Source organism: Sparus aurata, chromosome 7 (assembly GCF_900880675.1).
Source record: "Sparus aurata chromosome 7, fSpaAur1.1, whole genome shotgun sequence".
NCBI lineage: Eukaryota > Metazoa > Chordata > Actinopteri > Spariformes > Sparidae > Sparus > Sparus aurata.
Window position 1 is genome coordinate 33,121,939 of NC_044193.1, and position 21,406 is coordinate 33,143,344.

Genomic DNA, 21,406 nt, shown 5'->3' on the forward strand with positions numbered 1-21,406 from the left:
TTGCCTGCTAGCTAGTTAGCTAGCGCGACTTCGCCAGCTGTGAAGGTAACTTAAGAGTCCGGTAATGAATTGCTAGCAACTTATTTTAATGATGTTTGGTAACTAACAAGCAGGATTTACATGTACTATCAAGGGGTTTTATTTATTTTGGCTTTTATCTGCTGAACCTGACTGTGTCAGCCATCGTTAGTCGGTTATGTGTGTGATTTAAGACTAGTTCTAGCTGCTAGCATTAGTAGAAATAAGGGGGCGTTTGTGATAAATATTTCATTCAATATTTAATAAAATTTGGTGACATACTAACTTTTTATAATGTGTTGGTTGTTGGCTGCACTTAATTTTTTGTATTTTTCCATGTTCAATTTAACATGGTTACTCTCTTCCATGTAGGCTACTGCGGCGGCTGCTGGTGGTCTCAGCAGCTGCTGGTGGTGATCACGGCAGCTGACGATGGTGGCAGTCACGGTGGCAGCTGGTGGTGGTCACGGCGACGGCTGGTGGTGGTCGCGGCTGCTGCTGGTGGTGGTCATGGCGGCGGCTGGCGGTGGTCGCGGCGGCGGCTGCTGCTGGTCGTCACAGCGGCTGACGATGGTGGCGGTGGCTGCTGCTAATGGTCTGCAAATTGGCTGCTTATTTGGTCCTTCTCCTGAGTTTTTTTTTTTTTTTTTCATTTGGTTCTTCATGGTTGCGGTGTCATGGATCACCTGCCCCTGGTTTTTGTTTTTCTTGTTCACACACACAAACACACATTCTTGTTGTCTGTCATTGTTTAATAAAAAAATACTTTCTTTGAAAACCTTCATTTGTATCAGCCATCCTTACACTGTTGTCTCTATAACTGTAACAGGAGTTACAAGTGGGTTGTTATAATAGTTAATTGCTTAAGTTACTTGGGTTGAGTTACAGCTCACGTTACTCTTACTCTGTGCACTAACCCAGAACCACAGAAAAAAATCTTAATAGCTCTGCACTTACCTCTAGACCCAAGCATACAAGCGTAAATTATTAGTATTAACATGACCATGTTTCACGTTGTGGTCCTGGGGGTGGCCACTTTCATCAGAATGAGTGAGCTAGCTGCTAGGTGAATGCTGAACGGACCACGGCAGACCTCTTAGTGCTACCACGAAGGTAAGCTAATGGCTCAATTGGAATTTATAAGCCAAATCACGGGAATCAATAACACAGGCCAGTTGTGCTAAAATGAAAATCATGAGACGTCTATCATCATATGAATGATAATGAAAAGAAAAGTTAAACATGAACACTAAGCTTTTCCCTCCAAAAATGTAAAAGTTATCCTCGTAATACACAGCTTTTCGTTGTCACCCTGCCTCTCAAAATGCAAAACTGACTGAATTTTATAATGCCATAACTGCTGAAAAAGTACTTGGGTGTGTTCAATAACGCAATCGCTGCTGTCTGTCCCATAGAAGAACATGACAGCCAGCCTGTGTTTTGGAACTACTGGGGCTTACATGAACCACGTGAATGCCCCGGCGGCGACATCACAGAGTGTCACAACTCTTTCTCTCTATGGCACTGTATTAATCTTAAAGCATGAAGAATATGATGAAAAGCTAAACAAAAAATCAAAAAAATCCTCTTTGGAAATGCAAAAGTTACAAGGAGGTGTTATCTCCAGCAGACTTCATTGGTCGCAAGTAACTAAAAGTGAGTCTGCAATGCCTCCTCCTGCCAGTAGACGGCAGTAGGCGTTAGGGGCTTGATAATCGGTGTCAGTCGTTTGTTGTTACACATTTACTTCCTGTCTTTTTCCTGGATTTGGCTGCATGGGTCTGTCCAAACTTTTATAAAGAAAAATCAGTGTGTATGCCGATAATGCAGACCACAGGGGCAGAGTACTGAACCACGGACCCGGAAGTTAGGTTCGCTTGTTTTTATTTCGGCGTGCTGCTTCTTGAATGTTTGCTCGGCTAACATGACATGCTGGAGTTTAACTAGACTTCCAGCTCAGACGCAGAGAGTTAATGTTCCTCGGGGCTTGTCTGTCTGAAAAGCTTCTGCTAGTGGACATTAACATGTCGTCATGAACTGTCACTTGGTTTGGTAACGTTAGAGTCTCTAATGTTAGCTCACGATGCCCCTCGCTGCTGCAAACCAGTCCCAGTTGATTCGGTCGAGTCAAAAGGACGAATATTTTCAGACCTTCCTGAGAAACAACGCCAACGAAGCGTTTCAAACACTTGCTGGTAAGTTTTTCTAAATATAACTCACGGGGAAATTAGCATTCGTCTCCGTCAGCTAGTTTAATTCACTTCCAACCATGTCGCTAGCCAGTTTAAGGGGCAGTTTTATTTCCTTATCTCGTTGGTTGCAAAACTCCCTGCAAAAATGAATGGCCCAGCATATTTAAAGACTTGAATTTTATTGACATCAATGCAACTTCTCTATCGGATTATTGTGAGTAATAGGGCATAAACTATTAATTTTAAGAGTCCACGTATTACTGACCGGTTAAGTTTTTAAATTTTCCAAAATAATGTAGCACTGGTACCGGCACTGGTGAGAATGTTCAGTTCAGTTCAGTTCAGACCACTTTATTTATCCCAAATGGGCAATTTAGTTGTAGCTTTTCCGGACGTCAAACATAAAATCATTTCAACGATCATTCATTCAGTCAGTCAGAAAACAATTCAAAAGGCACACGGGTACGTCGTAAATAAATAAATGAATGAGTAAATAGATAAATAGGTTAAATTCTTCTAAAATGAGTGGGGTCTGTGTTTAGGAGTTTGAGCGGCAGATGGAATAAAAGACTTCGCATATCTATTAGATTTGTTCGTGGGCACAATATAGCGTCGACCAGAGGGCAACAATAAAAACTTGGTTGACATAATGTGGTCTGGTTGGCTGATAATTATTTTTGCTTTCTCAGCTGCTTGTTTTTCCCAGATAGTACCCAAGTTCCTCTGCTGAATGCCAAAAATCTTGAAACACACTTTGACAGTGGTATTTAAGCTGTTCTTCTCCTTCATAGACAACCCTTTGAACCAGCAGATAAAGGAAAAAGTTAAAAGGCTTTCAATAAAAGAATGATAAAAGTTGCACCAAATGGTATCACAGACATTAAAAGAACTTAGCTTTCGCATTAAGTGAGTTCTTTGTTGACCCCGTTTGACAATCATCTCAGTGTTTTCTTTGAATTTGAGCTGTGAATCAAACAAAGTGCCAAGGTATTTGTAAGCGTCAACAATCTGGACCTCTTCATTGTGGATGGTGCTTTCTCTTGGTGTGTCCTGACTTTGCCTAAAGTCGATGTTTGTGGGAGCCTGACCTTAAAATGTACATGAGCTGAGAGTCACATCGCAATGTAGGGCTGGACGATAAAACGATCTCGATCATTTTTACAAAAAAAATTCCATGATAACGGTGATAAATTTATGACGTTTATTTTCGCTAAAGTTTTTTTTTATTTATTTTTTTAGTTTGTTGTCCTTTACCTAGAAACACTACACCAACAGCCATTCGCACAGAAGACAAACAAATGCATGTGGTGAATGCATGTTTCTGGTCCATCCCACTCACAACAACTCAGAATGACGGTGTCGAGCCGACACAAGAACACGAGGGGTCAGACTAGCCAAACCGAGTGCGAGGAAACTGACAAAGACAAAGAAATTGAACAGAAGAAAGGTCAAACCACTTCGCTTATTTGGAAATACTTCTCTTACCTGAAGTACTACAAATGACAGACCAGCATTAGGTGCAAAATGTGTCGGCGCCCACCAACCTCTTCCATCATCTGAACAGGTACTGACCCAAACAGAACTCCAGCTGTCATGCGAGCATCAGCCTCCTGCAAGTAGCCAACTGACCAGCCCCACTGCTTCTACTAGTCAAACTTCACTCCGACAACCAACAGTCGCCGCTGCTTTTTCAGCTATCACTCCATATAAGAAGAAACTGAAGTGATACAAGACATAACAAGCGCAATTACTCACTGTACCGCTATATGATGCCTATAAGCACAGTTTAAAAACAGGGCTTCAAGAAGCTGATGACCGTCATGGATGCTAAGTACACTCTGCCAAACATCAGTTTCTATATTGTTTATATCGTTGCTTTTTCGATATGAATATCTTGAATGTTCATATCTAGATATAGATACGATAACGATATATCGTTCAGCCTTAGTTCAGTACAACTACCTCTAAAATGTTTGAGACATGTTTGAAACAAGCAATTGTACGTATTATTTTATTTATTCAGTGTTTAACATAAAGCCAATTGGTTGGTTGGTTCTGTTAACAATAAACTGTTGACAATAAATAACTGTATTTTATAAACCATAATTAACCTTCTGGTTTGTTTTTGGTTCTGTCCTAAGGAGAATACTCTTAAAACTGTAAATTCAACATTATCATTATTGTTCAATATATATTGTGATATATATTGATATCAATGAAAAAAAATACATATCGTGATAAGACTTTTGGCCATATCGCCCAGCCCTACTACAATGTCTGAGTTGAGTTCAATGGTCACTCAAATCAAATCAAATCAAATCAATTTTATTTATATAGCCCAAAATCACAATCACATTGCCTCAGTGGGCTCTACAATCTGTACAGTGAACAACATCCTCTGTCCTTAGACCCTCGATTCGAGTGAGGAAAAACTTCACATGTTGATGGAAAAAAAACCTTTTAACAGGGTAAAAAAAACAATGGAAGAAACCTCAGGAAGAGCCACAGAGGAGGGATCCCTCTTCCAGGATGGACAGACATGCAATAGATGTTGCGTGTACAGAAAAGAGCAACAATTCACAGTTTACAAGTTACATCGACAGAAGATCGGATACAAGTTATGCAATGTTAGTGGAACCAGGAGACGACCGAGCAGGACGAGGCATCACCAAGTGCGGCCCGAGCCAGACGACCTCCTGTCCACCATGTTGACCTGGAAGAGGGCAGGCCACACAACATAATTAGTAATAGACAGAGAGAGGGATCAAGATTTACAGAAATAAAGATATGAGGAGATAGTGAAACAGAGGAGAGCAATGATCCAGGAGAGCCCGGGGTGTGACGATCCAGATCAGTCAGTATTTCAAGGCAGCAGGAGCCCGGAAATGGTGGATGGTCCCAGGGGCCCGTGGTCCATCAGAAGGGAGCCTGAAAGAAAGAGGGGAGGAGGAGAAAGAGAAGTAGGAGAGAGAAGAGGAGGGGAGGAGAAAGCTATAGAGAGTGACACAGCTTGCAGCTTGTGGGAACAGAAAACAAAAACAAAGGTTAGAGAAATGCAGTATTTATCAGAAAAAACAGATTGTGTCTCGTCGGCAGCACAGTGTAACTCTAGTAGTATAGAAACTCATTGAGACTGACACCGACCCACTGAAGAAGCTTACAGTTGATATCAGGGCTAATTAAAGGCTAAATCGAAGAAGTGAGTTTTGAGTTTAGATTTAAAGGCGTCAACAGAGCCAGATTGTCTGATGTCAGCTGGGAGGTTATTCCAGAGGAAAGGAGCCCGATAGGAAAAAGCCCTGCAGCCAGCTGACTTCTTTTTGATCCTGGGAACCATCAGGAGCCCTGAATTTTGAGAGCGTAATGCCCGAGTTGGAATATATGGTTTAATGAGATCTGACATGTACAACGGGGCAAGGCCGTGTACAGTTTTGTAACCAAACTCACTACCAATAGGTTTTATTCTTTCAAGCAATAGATGGCCTGGTTACCATCATAATTAATGCTCCTTTTTAAAGTGATGAAGCAACTGCCTGTTCAATTATGAAACAGCTGTGTAGGAAATTCAGCACCTGTTTTCTATATTCCACTAGGGCATGGCCTAAAAGTTGAATCTCCTATTTTTTTCAGACCAAAGTCAAAGAAATTATTCAAAGTATTGCTTTTATTTCACTGCTTTTATTGTAGACAAAATTGCCCTGACATTGTAAACAGTGCACCTTCAAACTCACTTAAAAAAATAAATAAAAGGGCCTCCTTGACCCTTTTGTCTATTGCAGTGGAGTAAAATGGCACTCCCTCCAGCTCCCTAGCGACCTTTCACGTGTTCATTTGTACAGTTTTCAGCATGTGGATAGACCCAGACTTTTCCACTGTATAGATGGGCACCATATCTTAAGCAATTTGCATCATGACGGCATCTGTAATAGCTGTTCACCGAGCCCCTTACTTGTCATATGGGAAACAATGAGAAAATGATTCTGTACATCTCATAGTGAACATCATTTGTCCCACGCTGCTGCATGCTTCTGTTTGAGATGCTGAAATAAATTGGTTGTGCCGCTGCCTTTAGTTGCAGCACTTTGCAGCAGGCCATGGTTTGTTGGAGGTCTGACGCCACAGAACCGAACCAGCTCGAAACTACAAACTTTTCTCTTGCGGCCATGTTGTTGTGTTTGTCTCTCTGTGTGAAGTAAATGCAGGGGGGAACCCACTTTGAACTACAAGGGGGAGTAGCGGCAGAGGAAGTCAAAGAGAAAAACCATTTTCATTTAAAAAATCTTCCGAAACCACAGCCCGGAATTAATTGATAATCTCGATTTATTGGCCAACCATATAGAATAGAATTGCTTTACTGATCCCAGACTATTCAACCATGTCAAACTTATTTCTGTTTCTCTTTCTGTAGGATCCAAAAGATGGCTGGACTGGAGGAGAGAGATAGAGCTGCTGGCAGACCTTACATATTACGGGATAACAACATTCTCAGGTAGTTACTGAACAAGCCAGCATGACATCTTACCTTAATTTATGCATGTTTTACTAGTTGGGCTGTGGTTATCTGTTTCCACTGTTATCATTTATCCCCCAAGGTTACCAAACCCTTGGTGAAGAATATGTCAACATCATCCAGGTGGATCCCAGTAAACGTCAAATCCCCTCCACGGCAAGACGAGGCCTCTTTGTCCTCTGCCATGCCTTCTTTCCTTACCTTCTGGACAAGGTTCTGGTGTGCCTGGAGAATGAGCTGGAAGGTGGGCAGGAGAGCCGCAGTGGTGTCAGTCGGCGGCAGGCACCACCCGGGCTGTGGAGCCTGGAGTCTTGGCTGAGGAGATGGATGCAGAGGGCAGTGGGGCTGCTGTCAGAGCCCCAGAGGAAGGCATGCCTGCCCGCAGTGTTTTTCCTCCAGCAGAGTCTGACTCTCCTGCACAGACTGCATGTGGCTCTTTTCTACATCAGTGGCTCTTTCTATCATCTATCAAAGAGGGCAGCTGGTATCAGCTATGTAGGTATTTGTTTTTACATTCCTAGATATACAGTATCTCACATTTAGGCAGAACAGAAATGTTATTCTGTTTTAAAAAAGCTTTACAGCGGGCCCAGCCATACATTTACATATTTAATCAAGACAGCATTCATATGTAATTCACATTTATTTGCACTCTACTTAATATCCACACCCATATTTTTTTTCCACTACTAGTTATTAAAGGTTCAGGTTAGTCAAAAATGAAAATTCAATCATTATCTATTGCTAATTATTAAATGTTTGTTATACAGAGAATATAAGTACCGGAAAAAGTAACCATTGGGTACCGATTTCATGTACCAGTTTTGGTTCAAATGTCAACAGCACTCAGCTAACTAGATAAAGAAATAGATAATGTCTTTTTAAGTCTTCTTGGAATCTCTGAGCTTCGGGGGGGTGCTTGGATTATGACGTGTGTGTGTGTGTGTGTGTGTGTGTGTGTCTGTGTGTGTGTGTGTGTGTGTCTGTGTGTGTAGCTTCGTGTGATGGGGCTGAACAGCGATGACGGGACCATCAGAAGCAGCTACAGGCTGCTGGGGGCCGTGTCTCTCTTCCAGCTGCTCATCACAGTTTGTCTGCAGCTCAACAACTTCAGACAAAGACAGAGAGCCAGGCAGGAGTGGAGGCTCCACAGGGACCTCAGGTACATGACAAGGACCAGACAAAACAACACCGCTCTGGACAGAATTGTAGTTTTAAACAACTTATCCTTATTCTACAGTTGAATATTTCAGTCCTGAAGTGAACAGCATTGTCCTTAATTATCGATGAATATGTCATTGCAGCCTGGTCAGAAGTTGTTGATTTCAGGAGATGTGGACTTGCAGTACTGATCAGATGGCACTTAATTCAAACTATTACGGTGAAATAATTCAATTTTGGTCTGTCGACACAAAGCAGGGGAGCCATAAAGAAAATTGTGGGAGCCGATTTTACTCTTATCAAGATTTCCATTTATCGCTTTCTCTAAACAACACTGCAAGAGCTACTGCACTTATTGTAATAAAAGCTTTGCTGTAGAAAGTATTATAATTTGAGTTTAGTGCTGAAGTCTTCGTCTGTCTCCAGTCCTCAGCATACACAGAGCGCAGGTTCCAGAGTTGTCCGCTGCATCCTCTGCCTGGAGGAGAGGAGACACTCCACGTCCACTCCCTGTGGACACCTCTTCTGCTGGGAGTGCATCACAGAGTGGTGCAACACCAAGGTCAGGCTTCGACATGACTAGCACAATTCATTAGAATTTGAATCACTTTTCATCTGTACTATAACTGAACTACATAATGAATGGCTTATGGCTTTCTGTTTCAACTAAACATATTTTTATTGCAACCGAAGCAGAGATTTTAATATTTAATCTTGTTGTAATTTATTGAATAAAACCTGTTGAGTAAGATTGACTTTGGGGTAGTATTTCCAGTCCCTGTGTCTAGTTTTCAGACCTTCATTATTCTGGTCTGGTGCTCATATGTTTCATATTTCTAATCTTTTTTGTGTTAAATCATATTAACACAGCAAATCTGAAACCACATTGAGGGGGTTGGAGCAATGGAGGTGTTGGTGGGGGCCAAGCAGCAAGTTTTGCCAATGTAACACGGTCATGTGTGTGTTTGTTTTACTTCTTAGGCTGAGTGCCCTCTGTGTCGAGAGAAGTTCCAGCCTCACAGACTGGTGTACCTGAGGAACTACAGCTAAAACTACAGAGCCTGATATTAAACGCACACGCACGCACACACACACACACACACACACACTTTTCTTTGGTTGATTCTGACTAAAATTTGGGATTGTATCTGTTCAAAGTTGTAAATACTCATTTTAATTTAAGTAAAACATTAAAACAACAGATTGTAATAAAATGAGGTGAATGTTCGAAGTTTTGTTTTCTAGGTTTTTCTAATGTAATCTAATCAAGTAGTTGTCCTTTACCCTTTCACACTGGCCAAAAACCCACTTACCCGTTACACCTTTGCATCCAGACATGTTGCTACTCTTTATTCCGATGCGGAGTGAGCCTGCCCTCATCAGTGAACATCACTGACAACCAACATGTTGGCTGGCCCACTGCAGGTGTGCTTGACGGTGCCTGGAATTCAGGGGTGGCATGCAATTGTTGTCTGGTGTTTAAACCATTGGGGGTATCTCATTTGATAAAAACAAGTGTGTGTCTGTTGTTTACATGTAATCATTTAAAAAGTTTTATATGATTTAAAGTTGCAGTGAATATAGTTTAGGCCTACACTTTGACAGACGGAAACAGTTCTGCTTGATGATCACTTTATTTTTTCAAAGGCTGATCTCTGGAGAAACGAACAGCTGGATCTGAATCCTGCATAACTGTCTGGATTTGGGGTTTGTGTGAGTTCAGTTCCTGTTTCATTCTCACAGTTTTATCTGTCGTTGGACATGTTGGGATTTGATGGTCCTGCTGATATCCTGATTATTCATTTTCATGCAAACAAAACTTCTGTTTTTTTGTGATTGTTCAGAGGCACAGGAACCATTTCAACTCGCAGAATGAGTTTAAATATTTATTCATATTTTGCCTCTGTATTAGGTGATATTCTAATTGTGAAATCATTTAATAACCCAGAATGTGATTATGGTGCCCTCTGGACACTGGAAGTTGTCAGGGAAAACCGAAATGATGTAACATATGAAACCCCATGCTCGGGTATGATCAGCCTCCCATTTTTAAAACCTCCAAGAAAAATATTTTGAGTAACTGAAGAAAGTTGTTTGTGGTCGTTTTGGTCTCTACAGTCAGGCTTACACATTTTAACTTGCTGGTGAAGCAGTAAACAAACAACATAAAGGTTGATGGTGGTACACTTGAGTTTCATCTATCATCCATATTTTCTCTGGGATGAAACTCCAGTCATGATGGGATATGTCAGATCAGTCTGGTCCACTGCAGTGTCGGTCGGTACAAGACTTCCGTGAAGGCTGCCCCCGTGTGTCCTCAACAAAGAAGATACTTGGCCTGTAAGATTGCAGACATGAATGACTTCTGGGGAGTGCGAAAACAACAAATAAGAGAAATGAGAAGTCTCCATAGTGGTGAAACCTGTCTTTTATGTCTTTTAAGACATATTGGTTCTTCTGACAGCCCTCTGATGTCTCTGGAGTTTTGGCATCATGGTGGCATAAGGCTTGGATCCTCAGATACTGGTCATCTGCTCTGTCTGTGACCCGTGGGGAACCACTATGAGGCCTTCCATGCACTGGACCAAGGTTCTGATGTCGAGAGTGTTACATGCTCCCCCCCTGCTGGAGGTGAGATGTATGACCAGAGTCTAATGCCCTTTGTTTTATGCTTCCTCCCAGGTGGCCCTAATTTGTTTCAGGGGGGAGGACCTATAAAGAGGGAGAGGAAGGTGGCGGACTCCCTCTCACTTCTCCTGCTGCCAGACTGAGCTGCAACTTGAGTTTTGGCTGTCTGATCTAAAATGTGTTAGTTTTGTGTCCTCAGCTTACTGATGTTTTGGTGAGCCTGGCAGCCCTGTTTTCACGGCTTTGTTTCTTTAGTGGTAGTTTGGATGACCCTCTAGGTTCGAGGGGAGAGCCCAGGTCCTGCGACCTTTTGTGGGTTGGCCTGGGTGGCTCCCCTTCCTTTTGGTTTTTTTCTTTTCGCCGGCTCACCAACCTCTTGGGTTACTAAAAGTCTCTGTGATCAATAAATGGACTGATTATCGTGACTGTATTGTCTACTCGATTATGTTGGGCCCTCTGGGGGACGAGCTATATTAGGGGGTCGTAACAGAGAGACCAGTCTGCTAATGACAGTCTGAGACACTTGGAGTTGATTAGCAACATAAATGTGCCTAATCTCTGTCAGGATACGAGCCAAAGCGAGGTGGCACGCCTACTCAGTCAGCTTTCAATGGTTGACCATGTCTTTTTGGAATAGCAACAGTGGACACACTTGTTATGCTGTGCTTTTGATAGCCCCCAAACAAACACTTTGAAGAATAGCTTCCATTATATTGCGAGTTTGGACGTTGATCCTTAATTTGAGTTGTAGCCCCACAACTGAGCTGAAGCGGTTGCACAAACAAACAAAACCATTTTTCACAACTCCTACACATGACTCTCCATGAGTAAAACCATTGAAAAAAACAAATGTACTGTTGTGCAAAATACATGTATCAATAAATCTCTACATTATTACATTATGCGCACAGCCCTTATAACGTTATGCGTCCGTGATGTTATTACATTATGAGCCGATTATTACATTATGAACTTTTATTACATTTAAATTATTACATTATGAACTTTTATTACATTTAAATTATTACATTATGAACTTTTATTACATTTGAATTATTACATTATTAGCCGTTATTACATTATTAGCCATTATTTCATTTTTAGTTGCTACAGATTTCGGATGTTGTCTGCAATAAAGGGCCTTCTCTCTCAGTAGTTACACATGGCACATTCCAGAGTAATAAGTACATTTATGAGAAAGTTCAGGTGGTGATACACTAATGAAAACATAATTATGAATATCATATTCTGTTTCTGTCAGTAGATTCTCCTGAACCCTACACATTGGAGCATTAAAGGAGTATTAGAGGTAAAACTCTACATATACTGACTTCTAGCTCTCTTATGGCCTACACACTCTGCCAGCACTAAAAGTGTTTACATCCAAACATTCAATCCCAACACACTCTGGTGGAACAACATGTGGGAAATCAGTCGGCCCATAATATACAGTTTACATACACACATGCTATGTACTTTCACTCATATATTTAATGTAAGATACTTCAAGACATTAACTCAAGCACTATTAAGTAGTATTTTATCACAACATCTTTACTGTTACTCAAGAATTACTTTTTTACTTTTTTACAACACTGGTGCCTGTTAAACGGTGAGATTGCCCCTGAAATCTTTACAAGTCATTTTGAAGGAATCTTGAATAATCACAGCACAGTCCATTGTGATCTGGCAATCATCCTGGCTTCCTACTAAATCTGTGCTTGGCAATGATGGTAGCATTAAGGTTGGGGAAACCATGTTTCCCCAACCTTAATGCTACCATCTTTATGGCAAATTAACTGGAACATTCCAAAAAAAAAAAAGCACAATGAAGTTGCAGGTCAAAGAGGGGACACCAACTCTGGTTCCATAAATTAAAGTCAGATATGATTCACACTTCTACAACCTCCACATCCTTACTTTCCCTCTAGGAAAGATCAATGCTAGTTCTTTACTGTCGGTTTGGTGTGCCTGACCCAGTGGGCAGTGTAAATAAGCCAGTTATATAAGATTGGTAATTAATATTCATTGTTTTGTCCCTTCTGCTATCATGTTTGTAGATCCTGTATCAAAATGCCTTTAGACAGTTTTGTGAATTAACAAAGCCGGAGTGGAACAAGAGATTGCACAACACCCTTGTCTTTACAGATGTTTGTGGATGCTGCTCTCTGTGATATGGTGATGTGAAAATAACAGTGTCTGTAATTATAGGCTTTTAAACTTCCCGTAACATAGCAGCTTCAAAATAGGCTGCTGTCTTTGATGGTATGTGTCTCTGTAGTCTCCCCAAGTGAGCTGTACAAAAAAAAATACTTTGCTCTTTCTGATAGAAAGAATGGGAAGAGAGCAGACATGTTCCAACCCGTCATTATTGTGAATGTGAAGTGATCAACTGTCATGTCTGGATGGAGAGTCATCTCTTAACAGTGAGATAACCACTGAGATTTACTGTGCTGTCACACGTAGCTCTGGGATTAGGTCTATAAATCTGTCAACTTCATCTCTGCTTCAGCTAAAGCTTCATTAATAAAAATACAATCACTTCCTAGAAAATTCTGCAGACGAAAACATCACAGGATGTTTGTATTTTTCAGAATGACACCAACCAACATCGACTACAGCGTGTGTCTTCAGCAATGTGATTTCTTTTCTCCAGTCAGTGCTTGATTCTTTGTGATGGAAAGTATAAAGGAGCCCACACACTCTGCCAGCACTCAAAAGTGTTTACATCCAAACATTCAGTCCCAACACACTTTCTCTCTCCTGTTGACAACCAGCCAGTTTGCTTACACCGCTGTCATTTTGGATAATCTGGTTTCCCCTCCATAGAGAGTATGGCTGTCAGCAGAGGCAGATGCTACCGAGCTAGCACGGATCCCTGTGCTCAGTCATGTCTATTACACTGCAGCCATGGATGTCTGCTGCTCTCCTCCTCACTCTCCAGATCATTAACAGCTTGGCAGTTGGCTGTGTTATATGTTCAATTACCCTGAACATAGTATTAATTTGAAAATATGAAAACGTTCCTCTTTTTTACCATTGTCTTTAGGGAGGCAAGAGAGTGAAACTGTAGCTGTTGTTAGCTGCAGAATGAGCTCTACTTATTGGGCAGATTTTAAACACTGCTAAACTACACATGAGTTTTGTGTTTTGTAGTGCTAAGAAAGCATATACATATACACACCAAGGAATACATATTGTTTGGAGAAGGCCCCATCTGCTGGTCATAGTGCACAGGCACATAGAGACTGTGAAAAAATATTTTTATGACCCATAATTACATTTGGTCGCAACCTAAAGGCTGTAGTAACTATTACGGCAACAAAGGAGTTGGTCAGTAGTATGAAGGGTGAAAAAGTCTGTATAAGGAGGAGGTTGGGGTGGATGGTTGGGAGAACTTTCATCCAGGAGGTCTCTATTCATGTACTGTGTGAAAGCAAAAGGCAGTTAGTTAATTTAACTTACTAACGTCATTAATATACATCACGTACGTAGAGTAACTTAAGTTACTTACATAACGTTGGTATGTTCGTAACTGAAATTACAAAAGTGATGTTATTTTAATCCAAACAACGTTTTCCTTAGCTACACCAAGTAGTCAATGTCCTTGTCACTGGCAATTGACCTATCCCAGTGATTCCCAAAGTGTGGGCCTTAGTTATTTCATAGGGGGTGTGAGGCAGACCCATCCTTCTTTCCTCCCATTGGATAGATGGACCTTCAATCCACCAAAGTGACCAATTAGGAGAAGTAGGTGGGTATGGACAATAGACTCTAAAAAGGCCCACACACCAGAGAAAGGGTGGTGGTAATTGGTAGATTTCCTAAGATCGAAGGCTCGATAGGATTTCTGATAGGGCAGAGGGCAAAGCGTTTGGCATTACTTTGCCCTAGATTTGAGAACACCAGAGTGCGGCCGCCTGGTTTGGACGCAGGCTTGAGATCTGTTTCAATAAAGATTGCTCTATCAGGGACTTCCGGCTTAGCGACTAATGGAGTAAGACGTGCTTGACGTACCCCTCTGCGGTGTGCAGTTGCTAAGGCGCCCACTTCAAAACTGTTGCCGTCCCGAGCATCGCTTCTGCGGACTTTAAGGCTGAACTGCTCGCTGCTCTTCGAGAAGAGATGGTAGGCATTTTTAAGACGGAATTAGAGACGGCAATGACAAACATCTTCACTCATATAAAGTCCAAGCTGCAGAGTGTGAAGACTGAGCTAAAAGCTGACACGGCGGCTATCTGGTCGGAAGTGGAGGTGCTAAAGGTTACTGTGAATGACATGGAGGGCCCCCTGTCGACATGCACTGATGATGTGGTTTCACCCAAAAGTAAAGTGGACAAACTTTCGGCACAACTTGTTACTCTTGACAGTAGATGTGAAGACCTGGAGGCGAGGTCTCGCCGTAATAACATCAGGATAATAGGACTACCCGAGGAACACAACACAGTCGACGCGACCATAGTTTCCACCCTGCTGAAAGATGCTCTGGGCTTGGGAAAAGAGCCGGTTGTGGACCACGCGCATCGATCCCTACAGCCCAGGCCGAAACCCGGCGAACGTCCCCGTCCCATAATAGCACGTCTACACTATTATGCAGACTGTGTTGATATCCTACGACGTGCCAGAGCCCAGCGAGGGATCAAGGTGAAGGATTCAACTATCTCCATCTTCCTGGATCTCACGGCGCGGACGGCTAAAGCTCGTGCAGCCTTCAACATCATCCGACGCCAGCTCAGGGACATTCCCGACATAAGGTTTGGGCTGCTACACCCAGCCCGCCTCCGAATCACCAGAGGGGATGTCACAAAGGAATTTACATCACCTGACGAAGCCGCAGCTTTTGTGAAAACACTCAAGTAAACTTGGGTTAGTTACTGCAAACTTGTTGAAACAGGTCTGAGTGTATGTGCCACTGCAGTTATGTTACTTAAGAAAAGTGGTGCTGAAATGTTTTTTTTTTTGTTTTTTGGGGGGTTTTTTTATCAGCACTGTCTACGAAATAGTTTATATGAATAATATTATACTATTACTGTAGATATGTTCTGTTGATTTTGATATAAATGGCACCATAACTTACCCTATAAGTCAATATGCTTATGTGCAGGTTTCTTAGATTGATCTGAGTTCTGTGTTGTTAACATTCCGGCCCTGTCTTTAGTTATATATATTTATATAATTTTTTAATATTTGCGGGAGCTCCAGCCAAGTTGGAGCATGGTGAAGATGGCTGTTTGGTCCAAAGCCTTGAGTTTATTCTTTTGGTTTATGACTCCTTGTGGAGTTAGCACTGGTATCCTATCGTTTGGGGATGGGATAGTGGTAGGTGCTCTGGGGGGAGGGTGTGGGATTTGGGGTGTGTTAGTTGAGTTAGCTTTTGCAGGCCCTCTTTTGTTTGTTTTTTGTTTTTGTTTGTTTGTTTGTTTTTTGTTTCTCTCTCTCTCTTTCTCTTCCTTTTTTTCCCCTTGTTTCTGCAGGAGACCCACATGAGGAACAAAGATCAGGTTAGACTGAAGCGTCCCTGGCTGCTGAGGCATTCCATTCTAGTTTTAACTCAAAGGCCAGGGGGGTTGCCATCTTGATAGGTAAATCTGTCCCATTCACCCTGACTTATATTATTTCTGACAAAGACGGCAGATACCTGATAGTTTTCGGTACTCTATTTAGGGTGCCTATCCTATTAGTTAATGTATATGCACCAAATTTTGATAATCCTGGTTTTATGAACAAGTTGTTTGAAAACCTACCTTCTCTGAGTGACTGTTTTTTGATTTTTGGAGGGGACATGAACTGTGCTATTGATCCTAAATTAGACCGTTCTAAACCTGGCTCAACCCATTCACTAATGGCTAAGGCCCTTTGCAATTTTATGTCCAGTAATGGTTGTGTTGACCCCTGGAGATTCCGTAACCCAAACAGTAGACAATACTCTTTTTATTTGCATGTACACCAGACTTTTTCTCGTATATATTATTTTTTTTATAGACGCTAAACTTATGCCAAAAGTGACAAATGTTTCCTATCACCCAATTATTGTTTCAGATCACTCACCAGTGTCCATAGATGTTCAGATCTCCACCGGACCTCGCTATCCCACCCATTGGCGACTTAACACCTCACTTTTATCAGATGACAAATTTCATAAATTTATTTCAAGTGCAATAGACGTTTTTATTGCTCTTAATCAATCTCTAAGGCGCTACTGTGGGAGTCCTTAAAAGCATATTTGCGAGGTCAGATCATTTCATACTCTGCACACATAAGAAAACTGAGGATGTCAACTATTCAGAAGCTTTCATCTGATTTGGAATTAGTAGACCAACAGCTTGCGGCCGCCCCATCTGACGTCAGATCCGGCGGATATGCACACGTTCTTGGATGAACTTCAATTTCCTTCCATAAATCCAGAATTGGTTAATCAATTAGACTCTGCTCTGACTACTCAAGAATTAAACTCAGCTTTACAAAATATGCAAAATAATAAAGCCCCGGGGCCTGACAGGTTTCCGGTCGAATTTTTTAAAGCTTTTCAGGCTAAACTTATCCCATTACTTTATTCTGTTTATGTTGAATCTTTGTCTCTTGGTTCTCTCCCTCCCACATTGAGAGAGGCCTCTATAAGTGTTCTTTTAAAGTAGGACAAAGATGCTGATCTTTGTACCTCCTATAGACCAATATCTTTAATGAATGTTGATACAAAGATTCTTGCAAAAGCCTTGGCTCGCCGACTTGAAAAGGTTCTTCCAGGGAACATTTCTAGGGAACAGACTGGCTTTATAAAGGGGCGTCAGCTCTATTATAATGTTCGTACTTTGTTAAATGTAATTTATTCAAAAGAAACAACATCTATACCTGAAGTAGTGATATCGATCGATGCTGAAAAAGCATTCGATCGAGTTGAATGGAATTATTTATTTGCAGTCTTAGCTAAATTCGGATTTGGTGAAAGTTTTATATCATGGTTACGCCTTCTTTACACACTCCCTTGTGCCAGTATCATTACCAATAACATTCAGTCCAGCTTTTTTTCTCTAAACAGAGGTTGTAGACAGGGCTGTCCCCTGTCTCCCCTCTTGTTTGCACTCGCAATAGAGCCTTTGTCTATATACTTGAGGACCTCTCCCACTTTTAATGGCATCACCAGGACTCATACAGAGTTGAAACTGTCGTTATATGCCGATGATTTGTTGCTATATGTTGCAAATCCAGTAAGAGCCTGCCCCACCATTGTTTCATTCTTTCGTAGATTCGGCCGCTTCTCAGGGTATAAAGTTAATGTTGCCAAGAGTGAATGTTATCCTGTTAATAAACTAGCGATGCAGATCTCCCAGTCGGCCATCCCTTTCAAATTGAGTCCTTCGGGATTTAGGTATCTTGCCAGATCTTTTAAGTCTCTTTACTCTGAAAATTTCTCTCCCCTTTTAGCTGAGATTAAGGCAGACTTTCAAAAGTGGAGTTCCCTCCCCCTCTCTTTGATTGGAAGAATAAATACTGTTAAGATGAATGTTTTGCCAAGGTTTCTTTTTCTATTTTAATGCCTGCCTATATTTTTACCCAAAAGTTTTTTTTAAACGGTTGACTCGATTATTTGTAATTTTTTGACTTTTCACACCTCACCGCACATTGGTATTTTTGGTCTTCCGGAAGAGTATACTCAATACTCTACTAAAGAATTGGAAGTAATAGCTTTTACCTCCTTGATTGCTAAGCGCCACCTCCTTCTTAACTGGAAATCCACAACAGCTCCTTCCAGTACACAATGGATTAAAGAGGCTATGTCCTTTTTAAAAGTTGAGAAAATTAGATATTCAAGAAGGGGAAACCTGAAAAAATTCTACAATAAATGGCAATCGTTCGTGAAGTTTCTTGCGACAATGTAATTCCCCCCCATACACACTCCCTTTTTTCCTTTTTTTTTTCTCCTCTCTTTTCTCTCTTTCCGCCTCTTCTCTTTTCTTTCCTTCTTTTATTATTATTTACTCATCTAATTTATTATGTTTATGTGCTCAGTTGAATCACTATACAGACTAGGTGTACTGTAGGCCTGCTGTCTATTTGGTTGTATTTTTCTGTAATTGTTGTTTGTTCTTAAAAATATGTCAATCTAAAACCTAAGGGTGTATGCAAACATGTTTAAAGCCGACACTAATGTGTCCCGATTCAAGTGCCTTTGTTACTCTTTGTATACACATCAATAAAAATATGAAACAGAGAGACTGCTCTATCCACCCAGCCTTGCCTCCGCAGACTCTTTTATCAACATACTACACGCCGACGCCTTTGATGAAGAGAACCCAGAAACGACACTACTACTACTACTACTACTATTACATTAAATGAATGATCAGAACTAATCAAATGATGGATATGTTATTCTTCATCTAGCTGACCTAATGTTGTGTTGAAGTCTGTTGTTGCACAGAAAAGGACACAAATAATCCCGTCATTGGCCAGACAGTGTGGCCGATCGAACTTCGAAGGCATATGAACTCAAGAGATACAATTATGCAGCTGTGGTCCAAAAAGCAAGCAGACACAGTTCTGGGACAATAAGGCCCTTTAGCATTACACAATGTGGTGGGGAGTGAGCATTGAGTGCTCTCTGTTTGACAGACTGCTCTTGTTGCTAAGGGCCAAAGTTTGAATCAGATCATCAAATTCTGGTTGTTGATGATCAGCCTGGTGTGGTTGAGGTTTGGAATGTTCTGGTTCTGCTTCTCCAGTGTGAGTTTGGGCCTGTTGTCAGGTGCAGTTGGAGTATAGATACTGTTGTTGAACTATTTGGGATGATAGTGATCTTGGTGTAGTTGGGTGGGTATACAGAATAAATCTGGTGGCTGCTTGAGGATGGAAATAGACAAAATTAATTCATAAATTAAATTAGTCACAATTTGAAAATGATTTGAATAATCCAACATCATAATATGTAATGTTTTGGGGTACTTTGACTTCAAGTTAACATATCTAGATAAGAATAATATTATGTTATAAAAAATTGCCATTAAAATGTTACTAGGAAGAACAAAATCTAAATTTGAATTTAAAACTCAACTGCAGTGTTGTGAGCAGGTTCTTGTAACGCATCTTAGCAGCCACAGTGGAGATTTAATCTTAAAGAAGGGTGTATAGAACATTAAACCAAGCCCCAAGTTACTCCAGTTGTCTCAAAGAATCCAGCAAAACAATAAGCTCCAGAAATGTTTTGTGTGCTATGAACTTCATCAACTTTACATCGTCATGGCGGTTACTGAGTACAGATAATGACTGAATTTAAGTTTCAATGTGAACTTTTCCTTGTAAATGACAACTGATTAACATATCAGTATTTTTTTAGAAGCTTGTCTGTACTCTGGTAGAGGGACAGTAGGAGAAACATGATCAGAGTAAGAACCTGAACATTTAAAAGTCAGGGGAAAAAGACATGTTTAGAAAAGTACCCAAAGAAACATGTAGTCCCATTGTGGCTTGCAACAGTGCCTGCAGTGTCTGACATGAGTCATCACTGTCTGTTTTTTCATACACCTTCATGAGAGTCAGCAATGTTACCAGAGCCTGCAGGTGATTTGATCAGTGGCTGTGAAACTCTGGCACTTACCCAGCTCCAAGAAAGGAAGGGCGTGCTGTGCTACAAGCACTTCTTTTAACTTGTGTGTTTAATATCACCTGTGTGATACTTGATATCATCCTGTTGTGTAATGTCTTTTTAATCAACAGGTGACAGGTATTAGAGGGGGCTTGAATGCTGGTGAATGGTACAGTGGATTAGTCTATACTGCCATCTGCTGGTTTCTCAGCAATTCAAAGGAAGGTACTCTTCGTATCTCCGGACATCATTCATATCCCAATTACATTTACACACACAAAACACAATCAGCAACAGAAAATGCCTGTGTCCTTTCACGATGAAACCCAGATGTAAGGTTAGAACTCAAAGATGCCCTGAAACAGGAAAAGACAAGAAATTCAGAGTTACAGCAAAGTGCAAACCAAACTTCCCCTGCTCTGAAAGAAGAAAGGATGACCTGGCAGAGGCAGTGAGCTGAGCCAAAAGAAGCTTTTGCCCAATCAGATTGAAACTCTGGAGGAAAAGCAGAAGTTTGCTGTTGCCCTACAGCAAACTCAGTACAGCTACTCATGGCTTCAGGAGCCACAGCTGGCAAAGTCAAAGTTTTAGTTTGGACACATCCACAACACTGATTTCAGACTCCACCACCAAACTGCACTGGATGAGACCACAAAGGCTCTACGCCACCTGCAGCAGGAATACGCTGATTTGTGGAGGAGGCACAGTGACATTAATTCTATCGTGAACTGCACAAAAGTCACACTGCTCTCCAGATCAGGTATGAGAGGCTCATCTATGCACAAATTGGCCCCTGACCAGAGTTCAGTCCATCAGCTTGCCCCTGAACCCCTGAGCCTAATCCCTAACCCTCCATGACCTCCCTAAACCAGAAATGTTTTGTGGACTATGAATCTTGACCTGACTCTGCATGGGAGTGTGAAAATGATGACTCAGTTTTCTTTTATGGGTGAACTTGTCCTTTAAAACTTCACATTGACAGGTTCTGGAATTTGTAAAGGGAGAGAAGGGAAAGCTGCCAATTTAGGGATTTTAATGTGGTGATTCTACTTTTTTTTCAGCATAAACCATTTCAGACACACAAAAGAGTCTGAAATCATATGCATGCCTGATACACACGACCATGTGAGCATATTTCACAGGTTGTTAATAAATTAAGTGGAACACATTTCTGAGTAATTCTGAAACATATTTTTCCTGAAACCTGTCTGATTGTGCATTACATATTGTTCTTTAAAGCCTCTGTGTGTTCCTGTATTTGAGGTTTTCCTTCTTACCCTGATGTAGGCAACATTTATTTGGCTTACGTTTCCTGTT

At 41.2% G+C, this 21,406-nt stretch overlaps 1 protein-coding gene across 3 annotated transcripts; it reads left to right on the forward strand.

Annotated features, from left to right (window-relative positions):
* Positions 1–1,745: 1,745 nt before the first annotated feature.
* pex10 (peroxisomal biogenesis factor 10) lies at positions 1,746–10,934 on the forward strand. 3 transcript variants are annotated; one of them, XR_003984764.1, is made up of 7 exons: positions 1,748–2,213; positions 6,619–6,699; positions 6,803–7,215; positions 7,716–7,882; positions 8,308–8,443; positions 8,863–9,594; positions 10,564–10,934. XR_003984764.1 is itself a non-coding variant. In XM_030424398.1 (6 exons), the coding sequence occupies exons 1-6, from the start codon at positions 2,102–2,104 to the stop codon at positions 8,929–8,931; spliced, it is 978 nt and encodes a 325-aa protein (XP_030280258.1). In that variant the 5' UTR covers positions 1,748–2,101; the 3' UTR covers positions 8,932–10,934. The 3 variants fall into 3 exon arrangements, 2 of the variants coding, with proteins under 2 accessions (XP_030280259.1, XP_030280258.1); XM_030424398.1 differs by having other exon boundaries at positions 8,863–10,934; XM_030424399.1 differs by lacking the exons at positions 8,308–8,443; positions 8,863–9,594; positions 10,564–10,934 and adding an exon at positions 8,025–8,266 and having other exon boundaries at positions 1,746–2,213.
* Positions 10,935–21,406: the final 10,472 nt, after the last annotated feature.

Coding starts and splice junctions, on each gene's coding strand:
- pex10 (XM_030424398.1), top strand. CDS start 2,102: ATGCCCCTCGCTGCTGCAAACCAGTCCCAGTTGATTCGGTCGAGTCAA. Junction 2,214..6,618: donor AGCGTTTCAAACACTTGCTG/GTAAGTTTTTCT, acceptor CTCTTTCTGTAG/GATCCAAAAGATGGCTGGAC. Junction 8,444..8,862: donor CAGAGTGGTGCAACACCAAG/GTCAGGCTTCGA, acceptor TTTACTTCTTAG/GCTGAGTGCCCTCTGTGTCG.